This window comes from Triturus cristatus, chromosome 8 (genome assembly GCF_964204655.1).
Source record: "Triturus cristatus chromosome 8, aTriCri1.1, whole genome shotgun sequence".
In the NCBI taxonomy this organism is placed as follows: domain Eukaryota; kingdom Metazoa; phylum Chordata; class Amphibia; order Caudata; family Salamandridae; genus Triturus; species Triturus cristatus.
The window spans coordinates 1,135,844,924-1,135,866,244 of record NC_140591.1 but is presented as its reverse complement, the minus strand read 5'-3'; the positions used below and the strand labels follow the sequence as shown (position 1 = coordinate 1,135,866,244).

The 21,321-nt window shown below is 45.0% G+C and overlaps 1 protein-coding gene across 1 annotated transcript in view; it reads right to left on the bottom strand.

The window, feature by feature from the left end:
* The window catches only part of LOC146805509 (interleukin-1 receptor type 2-like), a 119,125-nt gene that overhangs the window by 25,679 nt on the left and 72,125 nt on the right, over positions 1-21,321 (bottom strand). The window contains exons 6-7 of the mRNA XM_085620510.1: positions 8,663-8,728; positions 5,130-5,265 (exon numbers count right to left, since the gene is read on the bottom strand). Coding sequence (XP_085476636.1) covers positions 5,130-5,265; positions 8,663-8,728 — 202 coding nt within the window. The remainder of the gene's footprint in view (positions 1-5,129; positions 5,266-8,662; positions 8,729-21,321) is intronic.

The following is a 21,321-nucleotide window of genomic DNA, read 5'->3' as shown; positions in this document are numbered from 1 at the left end:
TTGTGTCTTGGCTTTATGTGAGGGAATCGTGGACTCCTGATCTCCAGGACATGATCCCCAGCCAGATGCAATAGGGATTAAAAATCAACGTTACTTAGTGGTGGCTGGCTTGTACCGAGGGTGGTGGAGTAGGGAGGGTGCAATTTTTTTTTTTAATTTGACTTACCTGTCTAACATGCTGTGCGCATCGTCTTCCCTCGGGTGTCTTCTCTCCTCCTGGAACCTCCAGACCAGGACACTGCACTACCCAATCCTGGTGCTGCTCTCACAGAATGAGGTTTTGTATTAAACAACAGGAGCAAAAACCCATAAACCACATTGAGATTTGGGTAGGTACGTGAAATAAACAATAATTTCTCAACTGGTATCATTTCGGCGGACAGTTAGGTAAGCATGTGTAATACATTACATGAAAGAAAAGGAGACTCTCAGTAGGTTCTTTGTTAAGAATGTGCGCAAGGCATGATATATTTGGAAACAAATTAAGACAAAGAACAAAGGAGAATTACAGTTGTGACAGCACTGTAGTCAAAACTAATTTGCGTGAACAACCCGAATTGTACTTGGTGGTCAATTGTGTTCGTGACACAACGGTTTGGCGACGCAAGTGATAATGTGATACCAGCAAGGAACGGCGCAAGGTGTAATAGTGAAAATATATACAGTGAATATTGTGGTTCAAATCAATAATTTGCAATTTTTGTAGACAATTTGAGAACAGTTTCTATTGAACCACAGGAGGTAAGCGCCATCAATTGCACTGACAGGTCGATGACGTTTCGATCCAGTTATTTAGGATCATCTTCAGGACCGGGTTGGCATAAATTGGACGGTGCTGGAGTTGCGGAGAAAGCCGTGCTTAAAGAGACATCGGTGGTGCCGAAGGATTCAGCGTGTTGAATGGTAATTGGTGTGTCTGGAGACAAGGATAAATGGCTTGAAAAGGGGCCGTGTCCATGTCCGGAGGGACATCGGCGATGTGGATGAAGTCAGGATCAGACCGGCAAAAGCAAAAGCTCGGGATCTATGGAATCATGGTTTGTCCAGCGTTGGGCGGCGAAGAAATCAACCATGTCCCACCCACGATTTCTTCATTGCCAAAGGTTGTAGTTTGGCAAAAGAGAAAATTTAAAAATAGCAGAAAGAGCCTGCAGAGCATGACTACTTACAAAAAGCAGTGATAAAATTGAGATTTATCTGATATGTTGCAGCTTCTTGAGCCAATCCTTCCACTGATGGTATATTCAACTGGTTATATTATTTGCATCAGGTCCCTCCCATGTCATGATCATCTTTGTTTGTGCAGTGATCCTTCATCAGCACAGATGAGAGACGTTTACTAATTCACAAAAGCAGTCGGTCACTGTCAAGAGCAGAAAAAAATCTACATATAAAACGTAAGGAACCATACGGCTACATTTTGGCTCAATATAAAGCGTTATCCCTATTGGAGGGTTAAAGGAATGCCAAAACAGCAAGGAAGTTAGAGTAAATTAATTACAAAATTGAAAATGAAATGAATATTAATACAGAAGTGTGCACTCAAGTCAAGTTACTGACAAGCAGATTTATAGTAGCCTTGGAGGGAGAAGGATTCAAAAGTTTACATCAAACTGTAGTCCCTTCTTATACATTATATTTTCTTCAGTTATGGTGGACATAGCTTTTCCTGTGAGTTGAGATGATGCCACACACAGGTGGAGACTGATATTACAGCACAGAAGTTGGGAGAGTGTATAATAATGGATGAATGAAACCCCTCACTCTTTGGCCATTACTTTGGTGATTTGTAAAGACTGATGTTTTGTGAGTGCTTTGATGGCAGCTTGGTAGGCAAAAGTACCATGCCAGAAGATTCTACATTTTCCAATGAGGTGGGTCAGTGACTGGTCACAATCTTGAAGAAGTGTTATGGCTGTTCCTCTATGGAAAATCAAGTTACATGTGTATGGGTCTAATTCCCTCAGTGACTGTTGTGATATCTGCAATTGCTCTATTCAGGAAAGGAAGCTGAGGTGACTTCTTGCAAGTCTTAACAGAGACTGAGCAACAGTAATAATCCTCAACCCTCTTCCACCTCCAATACGGTGGGTCACAGAATTCTATTTAAATGGCTGCAAATCTGAATAGGTATGCCTGGACCTGCTTTGGCTTGGATCCGATCCATTCTTTACAAACATAACCAAAAATAAGAATCAATACAGTGCATTGTGTCATATTTTCTTTTTAATATACAGAAATCCATTTATTCTGCATTCCCAGAGACTATTCTTGGCCTTCTGAATCTATCCTGACCCAAGGAACTGTGCCGTCAGTCTTTAAAGAAGCAGTGGTTATTCCACCTCAAAAAAGCAAGGTATTGGCCCTCAAAAGTTGGACAACTACATGCCTATATCCCTTCTTCCCTTTCCTTCCAAATTACTGGAGACCCATGTTGCCAGATTCTTCAGCTCCTTTATAGAGGTAACTACTGTTTTACACGCCATTCAGCCATGTTTTCGTCCATCCCACTCCACCCAATCTGTCATACTATCCATTATGGACAATCTAAAAGGAAAGGCGGGAGCGGACTGCACTCAGGCCCTGATTCTCCTGGACCTGTCTGCAGCCTTCGATACCGTCAACCATGATATACTGATGGAGCGTGTTGCTGCAGCTGGACTCAGAGGTGCTGCTCTGAGTTGGTTTAAATCCTATTTAGAGGACCGGAGGCAATCAGTGTGGCTTTTGCCCTACAAATCTGGCACTGTAAATATGAGCTGTAGAGTACTGCAGGGCTCCTCTCTATCTTCGCTTCCCTTTAATGTTTACATTCCCCCCCCTCATATTTAGACTTCGTCAAATGGGAGTCAAGATCTACAACTATGCTGACGACATGCAGCTGATCTTTTCCATTGACGACTCTACAAACTCGAAGGAGTTTCTCAGAAACACCATGATATTTATCAAGAATTGGATGAATAATAATCAATTAAAACTGAACTCTGAAAAAACAAAAATAATCATCCCCAAAAACAAACTCCTGCACTGAACTCCGGCACACTGGCCCCTGGAGTTAGGCCCTGCACCTACTCCTAAGGTAGAGCCTGGGCATACAGATCGACTTGGATCTCTCCATGAGCACGCAGATCAGCTCGGTCACCTTTGCATGTATTTTTCAACTCTGGAAATTGCGAAAAATCTGAAGATTTTTCAGGCGAAAGGCCAGTATCCAAATCACTATTGCTTTGATCTTATCAAAAATTGATTATCCAAATGCGACGTACTTAGGCCTACTGCAAAACCAAAAACACCTTCTGCAGATGATACAAAAGCAAGCCACCAGAATTATCTACCAACAAGACAGACATTGTCACAGCAGGTCGCTGCTGAAAGAACTCCACTGGCTCCCTGTGGAGCAGTACTCTCTGTTCAAAACAGGATGCATCCTGTTTAAAGCTATATATGGCATAGGTCCCAAGTATATATCCTCAAGAATTCACAAATACTCCCCGCAGCGCACCGTATGATCCACGCACATGAATCTATTGGTAGTTCCTCGATTCAGACGCAAACCGACAGGATGGTCACGTTTTTCAATACAGGGACCCCAATTCTGGAACTCTCTGCCTACATCTCTAAGAATAGAAACAGACCATTTGCGATTTAGAAAAAAGCTGAAGACCTGGCTTTTTACCCAAGCCCACAGTTAGATATGGATTTCTTTACCGGTTACTCCAGAATTAAACTTAGCACCAAGAGGCCTGCATGTGAACGTGCGCTTTAGAAATTCATAATAACATAACATTTTATTGTAATTGCATTTATATAGCGCTTACTCCAGTACCCAAAAAGGATTAGTGGTGAATTAGTATAGTGAAATATGAAATTAATTTGAGCCGTGGATATTTTAGCATGTTCTTTGGATTGAGGTTGTGGAGGGATAGAAGAGGAAACACTTTGCATTTATATAGCGCTTGCTAGCCTTGATTAGGTGTTGAAGCACTTTTCAACAAAAAGCACGCTGTTTATGGACTCACAATTATGGGGCAGATTTATGAGGTTTTGCCGTAGGGAAGGGCAGCAGGCCTTCCTGCTGCGCTTCCCTACGGCAAAAGAAAAGGGCAGGGATGCGCCGTATCTATAAAATGAGGCGCATTCGTGTGCTTTTCCCCTGCGCCGGCGCACAATGGGCTGCCTGCGCCAACGCAGGCACCTCTGCACCATGGTGCAAGGGTGCCTGTGTTGCGGGGATGAATATTTTTGTATAGGAAGGGAAACCTTTCTGTACAAAAATAATCACAAGAGGTTTTTCCTCTTTGTATGGGTGCTGCAGAATGCAGCACACATAGAAAAAGGAAAAACGAGGAGAAATAAAGATATTTCTCCCCGTTGCGCCTCCCTTACGCCTCCCCAGGGGAGGCGTAAGCTTTTGGCGCTGCCTCAGATTTACGATTTCTCGTAAATCTCGGCCGGCAGTGTCAAAAGGCCATGGATGTTGCTGGGAACGCCCCCAGCAACACCCATTGCACGCCCCTTTAACGCAGAACACTGCGTTAAAGGGACTGATATTTATGAGGCAGCATTAAGCCACAAAAAGTGGCTCAGTGCTGCCTGATAAATATCACGCAGGCTTCTGCGCCACGGAACGTCACAAAAAGTGACGTTCCGATGGCGCAACAGGAATCATAAATCTGCCCCTATATGTCATGCTTAGGGGTCACATCTTTCTTGCCTTTGTTTCAGTATCTCAGTAACACCATGGCTCAGTCTATCAAGCAATGGTAAGTACAATTTCAATGTAACACTTATTACATCCAAACCTACTCTTACATCTTCATAATCATGCAATCTTCACTTCATGCCTAGAGCATGTGTTTCTTTGGCTGAACAAGAGGCTCAACCTGCATGAACTGAACCAAAACTGAGATTGTGATAATGGGAGGAAAGAAACCCTAAAGTAGCCCGGGAATTTTCTTCAACTGCAAGCTTTGTACACCCCTCTAGATCACATACATGTCTAGTTCCATAGATATGTCTTCCTATACCCCTTTAGTCAGAAAGTATATACTTACTGCTTTCAAGGAACAGAATGCAACAACCAAAGGGGATGTAAAATTTGTTTTTACTATATGGACCAAAATACTTACACAAATTGTCCCTCTTTCACACGGCCATCTTGGAAGAGCTCATCAATATATGAGTTGTTTGCCAGCCACCAAACCACAGTCTGAGAGTTGCTCCCATATCCAGTGAACACTTTGCATGGGATGATTAACCTTGAACCTGTTGATGAAATATGCATATTTTATCCATTTGCGTGTTTTTCACCCCTATGAAGCAGTTACTGAAACCCTAAAATAATCTTCATTTTCTCCAAAGATCTCTATTATTTCAAGAGGCTAAACATTTTGGAAATATTTGTGGCCAGGCTTCGGTGGCATGCTAAAGGATATTAATGGTCATCAACACCGTTATACAGTGAGCTGGAAATACTTTGCAGCATTATTGGGCATAGCAAAAAATCTCTTTGTGGTCATGGGGCAAAAAGTATTTTGAATGGCAAAAGAGTACTGGGGGTGCATGTTTATTTAAGCACTGAGAAGGACACGTGAGATTTATTTCTGAAATACCCAAATCATGCAAGTTATGTAAGGTAAATTCATGTATCTGCTCTCAGATGCCCACTGCACTATAACCATACCCAGGTGCAGAAAGAACCTACAAGTTTTAATGAGTGTACCCACACTTCTAGCTCCAGAAATCTCATTCATATACCACTCATTACCACCAACACCGCCTGACAAATAAGACATTTCAATGCAATGCATTGTATGCTAATCAGTGCTCACTCAAAAGAATGACACATTAAAAACATTACAGATATCTTTGCCACCCAGAAACGTTGGTACGTTCCTCATCTTGGAAACATGGCACACCCCCACCTCCACATACATTCGAAATATCCTTTTCCCATCAAGATTGGCCCTGCAGACATTGATAGCACACACAAAACCAGATATTGCCTTGAAGTTCTCCAATAATCATTTGGGCCATGGATGCTCCAGGAACCCACCATATCCTCTTCATGAAGACCCTCATACGGCCTGTGTCCATGTCCAAAGCTTACACCTACCACCTGATTGCAGGATCCCTGAAACAAACAGAGCATTCACAGAAGACATCACAGACCTCATCCCTACCACCTTATTTACTATTCCAACAATATCTTTTAAATTATATTCTCCCTTCCCGGAGTCATTGCCACAAGATGATGAACGAAGGCTTCCTTTACACCCACAAAACCCAATTCCTCAAATAACAAAATACGAGAGATACTTATAAGAAAGTTAGCATCCTCAACGTGGTCCTCAACTCCATGCAATCCCTCTCCTACCATCTCAATAGTTCTTGACTGGTTTGTTGCATTGGCCAACTCAATCCACATCCTGAATACACACAAGCACCCCAACCAATCACTGTGTTTGATCTAAATTGTGATATAGTACCTTCATAAACACCCTTATAAACTCACTTGAGCAAGTAAGTACCACAAGCTGATGCATACAGCACCACAACAAACATCAACATGCTCCCAGACTTGTTGCACACCACGCAAGACCACAACATCAAAACTCATGCCCCACTAAAAACACAATCTACAATACAAAGTCTCTCCCTACCTTGGTACATCCAAGAACATTCTGGCAGCAAAAGATTTCTCTGCAAAAATAAAAAAAATTGCACAAAAGGGAAAAGACATAAGCTATCACTATAGAAGCTTCTAACGAAAACAAATCCCTATTTAAAGCTGCCAAACACTACATCCACCAACATCCTACGAATACAGTTACACTCAATGTACAAATGCATTGCTACTACGTTATTCTACACAGTAATAATAAAAAACATAAATCACACCAACGCCAACAAAAAAACATTCAAAATGTTACCAACACCATGCCATAGCATTCAAACGGGTAACATAAAAAACACTTATCATCTCAAAATACTGTGACATCTTCACTTCCCACAAGGTTACCACTTAAGATAACAAAATCATTCCTTCACCTTTCCAATGTCTTTCTAAGTAAACATATTGGCCCATATACCCAACATAATCACTGCTTCCATAATGCGTGGCATCTTGCATGATATATTCAAAACCGGAGACAGCTTGTCAGTCCAGAAAAAGCTAGCAATGACTTGAACATCTTCACTCTCTATACACCCATCATCTACCTCCAGTTTCTTGGGACGGTATTTGAGAAAGCAGGGGGAAGCTAACTGCAAAAGTAGATAGGCATGAGCGACCGTTTACTAGTCTATTAGTCCATTTTCAGGCCACATTGCAGCACTGAAATGAAAACCATCTAAGTCGTCGACGATGCCGACCCCTTCTTCTGGTTCCATTGGATTTCTCTACAAATTTCTACGCCAACAACCTTTTAGTCCTCAAAAATCATCATTCAATAATTATGGAGTCCAATACCATTGCACAACAGTAGTTTGCGTCCTACCTCACTCACTGCCACAAATTCTAACAGATGGATCAAATCTCAGTGACTTCCAGAACCACCATTTTTCCCCAAAGCACATTCATCTCTCTCATAATAGTTAAGTGAACTGAAAACACCTAATTATTTATGAACTGCTTCTTAGTAAAGGACGTCCACCATCTAAACTATTGACTCACGCTTATCAAAACATAGATTCTCCATGCCCACTTCAAGCTCAGGGTAAAATAAAAAAATTTGACCTCAGCATGAACTGCAGCAGAAAAGGTCAATTGAACGACTGGCTCAGAAACATTTGTCTGAAAGGACTCCAACCCAAACTTTCCAATACACCTATACCACTCTACTTCATCATGAATGGTGACCTCTCCTCATAAACTAACACCACCAAGTAGAATCAGCAGCCTGGTATCAGCTTTCACTTCTCAAAAAAATGAACCCTTCCTCATGCAATTAGACTTCAGATCTAACGTCTGACCTAATCCTTTCCCATTTAGATCATGGCAATACCCTACTTGCGGGTATCCAATATTCAACAATGCTTCTGCTAAGAATCATTTTGTCCACAACTGCTTCTCTCATTAAAAGGTCCTTCAATGCACTTCATTGAAGGATTCACAGTGGCTACCACTGCAAGCCCATTCCATCTTCAAGACTTGTGCCCTATATACAACCACCTACCTCCATGGAAGGAAAAAAATAACCATTGGAGGAAGTGACCACAACACAAGAAGTACTCGCAAGCTTGGAGGTGAAGTCGTCTAGAGAAGAAATGTCCAAGTGGCAAGTCTTTTTAAGCTCTATTACAAATCAGGAATGACACCCCAATTTGGTCCTTGTGCCTTTAAAATATAATTAAAATAGCACTATTCAAGGATCACTCCATCCATTACTTCTATGGGTTCCAGCTCTTCCAGCCTGTTCCCTAAGAGTGAAGGAATTCTACCCTCCCTCGGCCATCCCCCCAATATTCTACTCAATCGAATAGGTGCACAATTCAGATACTCCTGCATATATCGCTGCCTCTTTCTTGTGAGCGAGGTGTGCACTATATGAATATCAATACAAACATATGCATACATACAGCTACATTCAGGTTGATGCAAGAGGATATGCTAGTGACGGCTAGCGCCTGCATGAGCAGCTCAACTCATTCCATGCCTTACCCACAGCTGCCGCTATCGCCTTGTGATTTGGATAGACAATCAGTGGTTGGTCCTTCTTTTCTTGCTCTGCCCAAGGAGAAAAATACAAATAAATGTTTATCTAAGAGGAACGTTAATTATGATAGAACACCAATAGTTTTTTTTAAACTAAATAATGACAAACAAAATCCTCACAAATTCCTATGAACTTTGGTCCAATTCGGCTGGGTCCACTTTAGATCACAACAAAAATAGGATAATATTGACCATGTCCACACCAGTTTAACAACAGTTACCGCATTACATTTTATAATTTGCATTAGAGGTTGCATTGAAACGTGCATACAAGGTGAAGTTCCACATCTATACAAAATACCACAAGGTGACCCACATGCTCTTGGAAAAGTGGTTATCGGCATATGAGTCATGCAAAAATGTGAGTTTCCTAACTATCATGGGATGGAAGAGCAGCAGAAAAGGGAAGGGTTATACAACAAAAAATGTAGAAACAAAGGAACAGGTAGAATAAATCAATAGAACACTAAATGAAAAAAGTATAAGAAATTCAGGTTGTAACTACGAGGAAAAGTGTCTGAAAAATTAAAACAAAACAGTACAAAAAAGTGGACAAATCACAGTCAAAAGGTGGCTGCAAATATTGCCATTTACTGTTGGTGCCCTCATGGTTTTCTGTTTTTGTGACAGTGTTGATACAGTCAGTACCACAAAGCATGAGGCCTGGCAATGGATTCTCCACAGGTTGTTCAACCGGAAGAAGAGTTTGGTGGGCGTGACTCTGCATGGATTGCATATCATTCTGTAAAATAGCCAGTGTGTGAAATCAGAATACAAACCTCTGTTGTGTGGTAGAATTCTCCTTTCCATCCCTCATCTTACACATGCGCCATTGTGTCGTTTTCTGAACATCTCTTTTGCCTTTCATTTTTAAAAGCTTTGTCAAAATCCATAGCTTCAGCTTTTTAAATATTTCGTATCACATTTTTTATTAGCACGATTTGTACTGTGTGCAGAGCAGCCCTGAGTATTCTATATCATGTGCTTAGTGAAGGCAGACATTCACGACCAGTAAGTGGTGTTTGGTCGAATCTTTCATATCATTATTTTCTGTCATGTTCCAAAGTATTCCCTGGGGTGAGCCCCTTTCTACTGCCTTATCTTCATTGCTACATTGACATACCTTACAATTAGCAGACCTAATGCTCTTTCTAGCGAGACCTAAAAGAAGTGCATTTGAAGGTAAGGGTGGTATCCTGGCAGCCTTTAACCTCCTTTATGTGAGTCTTCTAATTATATGTTTATTGTGAATGTCAATGGTCATTTTGCATATGTATAAAGACTTTGGGGCCTATTTAGGAACTTGTCATGCAGTGCGGCGCAGCCAGTCACCTAGCTGCGCTGCACTGCGTGACAGGGAACGGGCAGGAATGTTGCGTATTTAAGACAATATAGTGCATTCTTGCCCTATTCCCTGCACTGGCACCGTTGCAGCTGCCTAGCACCAACGCAGGCACTCTTGCACCATGGTGCAAGAGTGCCTGCACTGCATGCAGGATGGTTTATGTGCAGGAAGGGACACATTCCTGCACAAAAACAATCTTGAGAGGCATATTCCTCGTTATATATGAGCCTCTAATGGGAAGGCACATATTTTTACCTCATTTTCAGGTCTGCCAGTTCTGGTACATCCGGGAATGAGTCAAAAACAATGGGAGTTGCGTGGGAACACTCAGGCAACACCCATGGAACGCATTCCCAGGGAAGTCTAAGGCAATGCAGCAATTTGCACTGCACTGCCTTACTCCAGATTTATGGTGCAACTCAGGCCAATGTGCAGTGACCTTTCCTGGCTTCATAAGTCTGACTTAAGGTTAGCGTTGCTGTTGCACCACATTGCGTGGAGCAACAGCGATGCAAACCAGCTCGAAAATAGCCCCCCCTTACGTATAAATTATGGAAGAGTTAAAGGTAAAGTGCATCATTTATGAGGAAGCCATGCAGTGCACTGCAACAAGTGATCTTGCTGCTCTGCGCTGCACTGCATGACAGGTAAAGGGCAGGAATATTCCATATTTAAGGCAATATGGCGCATTCCTGTACTTTCCCTTGCACTGGTGTCCTTTTGGCAGCTTAGCGCCAACAAAGGAACCCTTGTACCAGGGTGCAAGGGTGCCTGTGTTGCATGCAGGATTGTTTTCATGCAGGACGAGGCATCTTCCTCCTTCTATGTGCGCTGCAGATTGCAGCAAACATGGAAAGAGGAAGAAACAAGGAGAAATAGAGATATTTCTCCTTGTTACACCTTTCGTGTGAAGGTGTACGTTTTTGGCACATCCCCAGGTTTACAAGCTCTTGTAAATCTGGGGATACCCCAAAACCCATGGGAGTAGCGTGGGAACACCCACACAAGGCCCATGGAACGCCTACCTAGGGCAGGGCAAAGTAACGCAGCAATTTGCACTGCGTTTGGTTACTCCAAATTTTTGGAGCCACTCAGAGCCATGCAAAGTGGCTTTGCATGGCTTCAAAACTTGTCTTAAGTTTTCTGTCACTCTTGCACCACTTTGCATGGTGCAAGAGCTACGCAAATGACCATCTGGCTGGTCGGCTTCTTCTCCTCGCTGGCGACCATCTGGCTGGTCGGCTTCTTCCCCTCGCTGGCGACCATCTGGCTGGTCGGCTTCTTCCCCCTTTCCCGGGTCTTCGCGCTTCTGGTGGCTCTTGCAACCACCTCTTCTTCCCTGCAATCGCGTTGCAGTGGCGCGCTTCTGACGGTGCTCTTCCACTACCTTCCTGGGTGCACTCGCTGCGCGTTCCTCTATCTCCTTTGTTCCTGGAGCAGTGTCTGCTGTTCTTGCGTGTCTTCGCACTTTGCCGGGTGCTGAGCTCCTGAATCCTTGTTCGCTTGTCTGGTGGCGCTCCTTCTTCTTACTGCTGCAGCGGCAACCTGTGGCCACTAGGTACCGCTGTGCTCTCCCTCAGACTCAGCTTCGTGCTTCTGGTGGTCTGCGCCACCGCTCCGTCGACCTGCTCCTGGTTACTCCTCTTTGCGCGCTCGTGTCTTTGCTCTGCTGCTCTTCTTAGGGTTCGCTCACTGTGTCGCCTTATCTGCGGGGTACCTACTTCCTGCACTTCTGGCGCGTCCCTGCACCTTGTGTCCTTCTCCTCCAAAACCGTGTGGTGGCTTGGTGCCACTCTGGCATGGAGCTTCCTTGAGTGCTCTTTGTCGTTCAGTCATGTGCTGCAAACAACTGATCTTCTCCTGTTGGTACTTCCTCTTCTCTTTCTTTTCCTGCTAGATTGCCATGCCCAGTTTTCCCCTAGGCCTTCCTTGGCAGGCTTTGCTATGTCCTAGTCGTTTTGCCATGTTTGCATTAGCGGGCGCGGTACCACCACTTGGCCACTAGATGGCAGTGCAGGGTTGACTTGTGGCAGTTCAGGCCGTTGTCCCTTGTTTCTGCAACCTCGCTGGTTTCCTGATTCTGCCTTTGCACCAGCAGTCATTGGAGCAGATGGGGGAGGGCAGTCAACTCACTGTTCTTTGGTGTCCTTTTCCCCTTGCGCTTCCTTGGCCACACATGGACACTCGTTGCTCCTGGCAGCCTATTTGCTTTGCTGGGGGCTGCTTAGAATGGTCACCGGCCGCTCTTCAGGGCACATGTCAGTGGTTGGGCACCCCCGAAGGACTCCGCTACACCCGGTGAGTCCCTTTAGTTTATATTCTCTGTTTACTCTGCCCCCTGTGCCTTAGGAGGTTGCCTGGGCATTTCTCTCTAGCTGTTCCGACCGGCTGCGGGCTTCACGCTGTCTCCTCTCTCGGCCTCGCCCCACCGCAGGAGCCTCTCGGTTCACACGCTGCGCAGGGGGCAGGCGGAGGAGACAGAGGTCGCTGCTAGATGCTGCGGCTGCGGGTGGGCTCTGCTCTACAATCGGTTTCTTCCGCCCCCGCCACAGGTCTCCTAGCTTCATGGACCGCGCGGGGGGTGCTGGTGCCGCTTCTGTTTCTCGCTCTCCCCGCTCCCGCGGCAGCTTCTCAGCGCGAACGCTGTCTGGGGCGGGGGAGGGTTAGCGCCATTACCGGAACCGGCTTTTTCCCTCAGTGCCTCACCTGCAGTAGGGCACAGCGTTCACTCGGGCTGCGCAGGGGGGGTGCTGGTGCCACTTCGCTCGGCCACAGGCTGGATGCCGCCATCTCATTCTTCCACCCCACCGCCGCAGCCTCACACTACACGCTGCGCTGCGGTGGGGAAAGGCCACTTCTTGCTTTCTGCCGTTGCGGCGGGGTGGGCTCCCATTCGCTTCTCTCGCAGGGAGCTCCTCTTCACGGTCGGATGCGGGGTGGGCTCCCGCGGACCTCAACGCACTCCGGGCAGGCCACACTTGGTCGCGGGGGATGAAGGAGCGGGATGGGCTCCCGCTGGCTTCACTTTACTTCCTCCCTCGTGCGGCTCCTCACCTTCGGCCGGCAGGCCCTTTCCTCCACGCGGCTGGGCTCCGCGTGGTTCCTCACACTTGCAGGGCACTCCGTGGCGGCCGATGCGAGTGGGCTCCGATCGGTCCGCTCTTCTTCGGGGCACTTCCCCTACCGGGGTCACTGCGGCAAGCGCGACGGGGTCAGCGTCGGGGTGGGCACCCGACTTCCAATTCCTCCACGCTGGGGCGTGTTGCTCGCCCACAGGTCATCGCGGCGGTGCGGGGTGGGCTCCCCGTCACCGTCTAAATCGGCTTTACGCTTCCCCCACGAGGACCGGGGGAGGCGAAGCCACAGCACACGTGGGATAAGACCCACTCGTCGCCATTGTAAAGTGGTGTGGGCGCTAGGCCCACATGCAACAGGAATCAGCACACAGACATTGGATGGATAGTTAGTAACTGGCCAGAAGCACGTGCACTCGGCCCCTTTTATTATCAGAGTCACCTGACAGGTGACGCCTGTGGTGGGTGGGTGTTTAGTGTGGGTTTACAGACAGTAGAAACACTAGACTGCATCCAGCAGGATACTACAGGTATGAACAGAATTAAAACTCCATACCATTCTATTGTTGGCCTCTCTGCAGAAACTGCCAAAGGAGTGCCAGATTTCTTACAATTGTTGTAGTGGAAATTGGAGAAAATAGTGTGGAACGGGAGTTTGAGTAATAATTATAGAACAGACGATGCAGCACGAAAAAGGGCTGTGGCACTGGAATTTTACAGTGCGGTGTAAGGCTCTGTTCCGAAGAAAGGAGCAGTGGAAAGAATCATAAAGCAAGTCATTAGCAGAATGATTACAAATTATTCAACCCCCAATACAATTGTTAACAACACATTGATGCTTTTGTTTGTAGGTTGAAGTGACACCGAAAAACGCTGGCTGCCCCCACTGGTTTTGTGGAAACAGCAGATGAGACTTCAAAAACAGATATTCCACATTGTGAACTCAGGAACAAAAACCCAGGACTGTCCAGAGCACAAAAAGAAGAAAACACCTAAGTTGTAACAATGAAAATTGTAATCATGTTTTACAAAGTATGTGAACTGACCTTTAAAAAAGAAACAGTTGCAGTCAAAGACGATTCAATTTTTTGGAGCTAATAGAGTACCCGATAAATGGGACCGCGAACTAACCGCGCCCCTTGGCTAGCTACACCTCTCTTCAGCTTGAACTGGTATAATAGATAACGCAAAAGGACAATATTTAGCGCTGTAAACAAACATGTGCTTCTGCAATATTTACAAATGTTTTTCTCTTGATATAGACATTGACTACGTGGGGAAAAGGGCTTTGCCCAGCAGCCCTTATGCACCCCAGAATGCCCATAACTTTGCTTTCAGTGCTAAAGATTTTTAAGTGTGGAGCACTACACTTTATAAGATGTGCGCACGTAGAAACGTCACAACAATTTCACATCCGAGTAGACAGCCACTTAATGTGAGAACAGTTGCTCGACAACAGTGCAAGAACGCGACTCACCCTGTCAGCTAGGAACAACAAAGGCGCTCGTGTACACACTCAACTCGCAGGGCAGTGCGGGATTACCACTTGAGAGCCACTCTCCGAGCCGGCCTTTCTGAATGACAAGTCATCGAACGCGGCATAATCGAAAACACTCATCGAAATCTCCACCTGCACAAACCCCTGGAGATAGATATACGGGTCTTCACAGTTGGCTCTGTTTGAACGAGGCTCCGATTGCCGAAGCCGTATTCAGCAAACACGCATTCCTGGCTGGTATCTAAGACAGAGTGTCCTGGTGTCGCTCATGGAGGGCCTGGGCAGCAGGTGGCCTCGCGCCAAGCTGCAGCGGTAGATGTGGGTGCATTTCTCACAGCAGTGAATTCCGGCGACTGGAGCCCACCTCAGAGAAGGCCAAAACCTTACCATGCACGCTGCAGGTTTTGTACCTCTCCACTGTGCTTTAAAAAGTCAGTATCAATTTCTGGAAAAGTATGCATGTTTTGTTATGTTTTCCATCACAGTTCCAGTTTATGGCACAAATGTGGATTGATTACATTCATTTAGGCACATTTCACAGCACGCGGTTACAGAAATTTAAAACAAACTATGGAACTATGCCTACAGGGGCATTCCGAGCAGCAACACAGATACTTTGCGTCCTTCTCAAACACCATGGGATAACAAGCAAGGATAACGGTAACACAGTGGGCTCGTGGAGGAGGCGGGGTTTTTGGTCTGCTTGGTGGGGGGGGACAGAAACACATGAGAGCGACAAAGCAAGATTAAACAGCGACGTAGTGGGTGGGGATTGAGATAATGCCGGCAGCCCGGATTTAAGTGAAACCAGGAGCCCGTGTTGTTATTGAAAATGGCGCCCATGTGCTGTCTCCAGTAGGAGAAACTCATTAATAAAAATAGTGCCCACAGACTAAAGAAGGTGTACAGTGTAACAGCCGAAGTAAAGGGGCCTGTCGCCTTGGGAGGTGACAAATTAAGACAAGGTGGTACTAAGGAGGGACTAGCAAGCCTCTTTATGAATCAGACGCCAGCATTTAGGAAGGACACTGACACAAGTCAGTGACAAACATGGGTGAAGAGTGGGCGGAGCTTCTCTTCCATACTCCACTACAGCAGTCTCGCTGAATAGCGCATGCGCGCTTACTCAGGCTCTACCTAAAAAGGTAAGTAGAATTCCACGATTGTCCACCAGTAAATCTGTGTCACCGATGTCACTTAGTGTACATCCTCACTCTTTACAAGATGTATCTAAAGGAAAGTGTGAATATCCAGTAATGGCAAACTCCACACATGTGTAAGGAAAAATAGGCATTTCGAAGATATGATGTTCTAATCTAGCTTAATTTTAGTTGGCTGCTAAAATAAACCTTTCTTGAAATAGTCTTATCTGGTTATTACACACAGTAATAATGGTGTACGTTATGTATGTTTTGAAAAGGTTGTCCACTCTCTATGTTGTTGCTTAAATCTTGAGTGTGGCTAAACTAACCCCTGCTCTTCATCAATATTACAAATGCCCTTGCTGTTGTCAAGCCTCCACTCCAGCCAGCTCTACACACCTTTCCTCTCTTCTGTCACTGGCACCCTTTCTATGCTTCCCTAAGTGGTGCTCTGCTTCTCCTCCGTCCACTCTAAACACGACCATGCCATTCCGTCACGCTTTCACCTCCGCCATGATTTTCATCCCTACCTCACTTCCTCTCTAATGCTGCCCTTTACGTAACAACGCTGCTCCCACAATCCTCCTCTACTGCTGTTATTTCTAGCGCTGATTCTCGATCCATCCATACAATAGTTACACAACAGTGAACCCACAACCTCCAGTCAGGGGCAGCTCCTCCACTAGGGCAGAGGAGCGTCGCCCCACTCCTTTCTCGCAGTGCGAGAAAGCCAAAGCATAAAATGGCAGTAACTTTAGATATTACCATTTTTTGTTTGCTTTCTGCATTGCGGGCAGGCGGGTGGGCGGGGTCCTCTGCTCTTTGAGCAGGGGAGGAGTGGTTTGCCCACTCCTGAGTGCGCAAAGACTGTTTGGTCAGCCCTCTCAGGGCACCCAAACCAGTCATGCACACTCTGCGCTTCTCCATGCAGGCTGCATTACAGCCTGCATGGAGAACATGCCCACCCCACTAGCCCCTGGCTTGGCGCCGTCCCGACCAATCACAATGCTGCCTGCAGCATTGTGATTGGCTTAGGGGAGGGAGCCTTGTTGCCCGCTTCCTGCTCCTTTTGGAGGCAGGAGAGCAGGAGCAGAAAAGAAGCGGGACCCGCCGGAAAGGTGCGTTTAATTTTATTTTGGTTTTATTCTTTTTTCTTCCGCACTACCCCCCGCAAATCCCCCCGCGACCCCTGACATCCGACCCCCCATCTTTGAGCCATACCGGACGCTACTGCCTCCAGTCTCTAACCTACAACCTCACTTCCAAAATAAACATCTTTTCCCAAATGCAGCATATTTAGACAGTTTAGTACCAGCAGTAAAAATATTTTACGTTAATCAGGCCCTTTCAGTAGCATTGGCCACGGAGGGAAGATGTACAGAAAGGGCCTTATTTAGCGAAGGATAGTAGTGTGTAATCCTAAGGAGTAACCTAATTTTATCCCTAAGTGTAATTTAATTCTCTGGAAAAAGTGGTAAGGTAATTTCATCCATAATTGTAATTGAATCCTTTTCAAAACTGTGGTAATATAACTTCACTCTTAAGTGAAATGAAACCCTCTGAAAAACAGTGGTAGCAAAATGTCATTCATATTCTCCGGAAAACAATGGAAACACCATTTCATCCACAAGTGTAATGTAATCCTCTGAAAAACTGTGGTATTGCAATTCATCCATAATTATCATTTAATCCTCTGATAATAAAATATAATGTAATTTCATTGGCAAGTACATTTTCCACAGGAGGGTTTTCTTGTGGCAAAATTACGTTTACCATGTCAGGTCATGTCAAGACAATCTAATTAGACCCTGCTCTAAAAGGTTGAAACGTTTTTAATAAGGTGCTTTTTTTATGTGCGAAAAGATTTCTTCAAAGTTTTTTCTCAGATTTACATTTTGCTGCATATTAATTAGAATTTGCGACACATGATTATTATTATGATTATTATGATTATTGTTATTATTATTATAACGGCAGATATGTATAGAATGCAGCATTCACCTTGCAGGTATCATGGCGCTATTATATAGCCTGAACACAATAAAGCCTCCTATTCCACCACAGTTGGCCTTAATATCAGGAACTTTAGGTCTCTCAATTTGGGAAGAGCTAAGGGGCATATCAGCAACACCCGGCGATAATTATCGCTCAGCGCTCTTAGCGTGAGGATAAATATCGCCGGTTAACGTGGATTTTTATCGCTGAGATAAAAATCCTCACGCTAACTGCCTAACGTGAGAATATCGCTGGAAACCCAGCGATAATCTCACGCAATGTGGCGTTAGCTTGCTGATAGGGACTCACAAACTTAGCCATGATATCCACCCTCCATAGGATATCATGGCTAAGTCAGTCCTGAAGCAGGCGTAGGAAAGTAGCGATAACAGGGGTTATCGCTACTTTTCCTGACGCTATGCCTCATAGCGTGGGGCTTGATGATAGGAGAAATGTCGCTTAGCGACATTTCTCCTGTCATGTCAGGTCAGGAACGCCCACTTTGCATCTCATTAGAGATGCAAAGCTGGGCGTTAGGAATCCCCATGGTAACGCAAGGTTTCACGCGTTAGCGTGGCCTTGCTAATTAGGCAATAAAATTATCACCGCTTTTCAGCCGAAAACGGCCGCAAAAGCAGCGATAATTTTTTATCACCTGCTTGTAAATATGCCCCCAAGTTTTTAGATTCTTTCTAAAACGAAGCATATTGGTTCTAATGGGGGCTGGTAGTTTGTTCCATAACTGTGCTGCCTTGACCTGAAAGGATCTTCCACCCGATCTTGCTTTTCTAAACCTTGGCACGCATACCAATGTGGCAGATGAGGATGCCTGTAAGAACTGAATTCCCTTTATAATAACAAAGAGCCTGTTCCTTTCATAGTGAAGCAGACTATACACAGTGCTTTAAAAAACAGTTCTCTCCCTTACTGGTAGCCAGCAAAGCTCCCTCAAGGTGCCTGAGGCTGAGTCATATCTTAATTTAATCAAGGAATGTTTAGATGCTAGAATTTAAATCCTGCTCTTGATCAGGTAGTCTGGTGTGCACCTAGTAGGATTGAGTTCCAATAATCAATTCTGCATAATACAGTGCATTGTACACTAGTTTCCTAGCTGGATGGGGTAGCATTGGAACAAGTTTCTTAAGATTCCTCAGCAGTCTAAAACAAGTGTCAGACATATTATTGATTTGAGTCTCCATAGATAGTTTTTCATTCACCCCTACTCCCAGATTTCGTACTGACTGAACTGTTTTAAGATTCTCAGGACTAGTCCAAGGCCATAAATTGCTTGGGAGTGAGTGTGGCACTTTAGAGGGAGAGCAACACAAGGACTCAGTTTTACTTTCATTAAACTTCAATGCATTTCTCCTAAGCCAACTTGCCATCTCTTTTATGCAGGCATGTAGCCAGAGGGCCGGACTGGGAACCAAAACCGGCCCTGGCAAAGTGCTCAGCCGGCTGGGGTGGGAGGGGGGGGGGGGGGAGGGGAGGAGGGATGGGGGTTGGGGTGCCGCCGAGCTCTTTGCCAGGGCTGGTTTTCGGCCGATTTTGTTACAGGGCCGATTTTGCAGCTATGTTGCAAAAACGACCCTGTAACAAAAACGGCCCCCAGGGGCCCAAAACCAGCCCCCACCCGTGCGGCGCACCGGGTGATTGCCCGGTGCCCGCTACGGCCAGTCCGGCCCTGCATGTAGCCCTTCTATCTGGCTCTGGCTGTTATTTTCTAAAGATAGGATTAGCTGGGTGTCGTCCACGTAGTTTGCGAACAAAACCCATGAGATCTCATCAAAGTCAATAGGGGGCGTAACTGTGCATTGAATATTACATGCTGAGATTTATACTGTAGCAATGTAGCTGTATTCTATTAACATTTTTCCCGGCTCACGTGTTTCATAAGTCCTTTTGTGATAAATTGAGTTAATTTTATTAATTCATAACTCTGAAATATTTTCCCTGAAGTAGGCATTTCTACCGATATACCGATTGAGTTTTCCAACAAAGTTTGTGAGTGAATTTGGAAATTGGCTGCCCTTTCTAGTTTTGCCCACCTGGAGGTGCTAGTGATGCATTTGTTAGCAGATCTCTACATGTATTGCGAAACATCAACATAATAGTTAAGTAGTCATGTTTTTTAAGTGAGAGCTGCGTAAATACTACAGTAATATCGTATACACAAAAAACTGTCTGCAAAAAGTTAACTTCTCCACTAAATGATTGAGTTATCCAACCATTCTCACATGATAAGCAGTGTGCGGTCTTATGGGGCTGCTATTCCTTGCCCTATGGCTTTTACAGTAAAAAAGAAAATTGTAGTCTGGCTTACACAGCGCGCGAGCTGTGCTGCGAGACATATTGTTCAGTGGGCTTGCAACCCATCCAGAGCATACCACTTGTTTTCGTTGTCACGCTAATGTGCAATATTTCAATTGATTAACTCCCATAGGCTTCCTTTCCTTTCTTGTGTCAGCTCCTCCCTCGATTAATGACCAAGTACATGTGTTCTTCCTCGTCTTTGTTCTTCCTCTTCTTGTTGCAACGCACTATGGGGCAGATGTATCATGCTTTTTTGCTTTAGCAAACGGGCGGATTCGCAGAATCTGCCCGTTTGCTAACGCATAAATTGCTTTTCTGAGGCAGAAAACCTAATTTTGCGATTCGGTAACCTGTTACCGAATCACAAAATGGGTTTGCGATTCGGAATTAGGAAGGGGAGTGTTTAGGGTGTCCCTTCCTAATGCCGAATCGCATCGGTACGCAGGAATGTTTTGTGACCGCAATTGCGGTTGCAAAACATTTGCATATTACCACCAACTTCAAGTAGGTTGTAACCCATTCGCAAATGGGAAAGGATCCCCAAGGGACCCCTTCGTGAATGTGTGTGAAGCCATTTTTAAAAGCACCCAGCGGTCGCAGGGGCCACTGCTTGCTCTTAAAAATGAAAAGAAAACTTAAAATTTTTCATTTTCTAAAGCATTTCATTTTCCTTCAAGGAAAATGGGCTGCTTTACAAATAAATAGATTGCTTTATTGAAAAGCAATCACGGACATGGTGGTCTGCTGATTTCAGCAGGCCACCATCCCCGTGATTTTTGCGATTCCTGGGGGGTCGCAAATTGCGACCTACCTCATTATTATTCATGAGGTAGGTCATTTGTGAGCCCCCTAGGAATCGCAAAAGGTGTACTATATACCATCATACATTGCATTTTGCGATTCTCTAATTGCAAATCCTTGTGATTCGCAATTAGGGAATCGTAAATAACTATCTTGATACATCTGGCCCCATTTGTTTTATTTTATAAGCGCTTAGGTATTATTTCTGAGTATGCAATGTGCTTCCCTACTTTTAGCACAGGCGTCCAGATTCTTATTTATGTTGCTTTCACCCTATCTGCCATCTCTATTGACGCGTTTGTTACTTACACCCACAACTGTACTACTTCAATACTTTACTAGTCGTTCCCTGGCAGTCTTTCACAGGGGAGCTTCACCAGAGCTGGCGGTGGATGAGCCACTACAGATACATTGTTGGCCTGCTATTATTTCTAGCA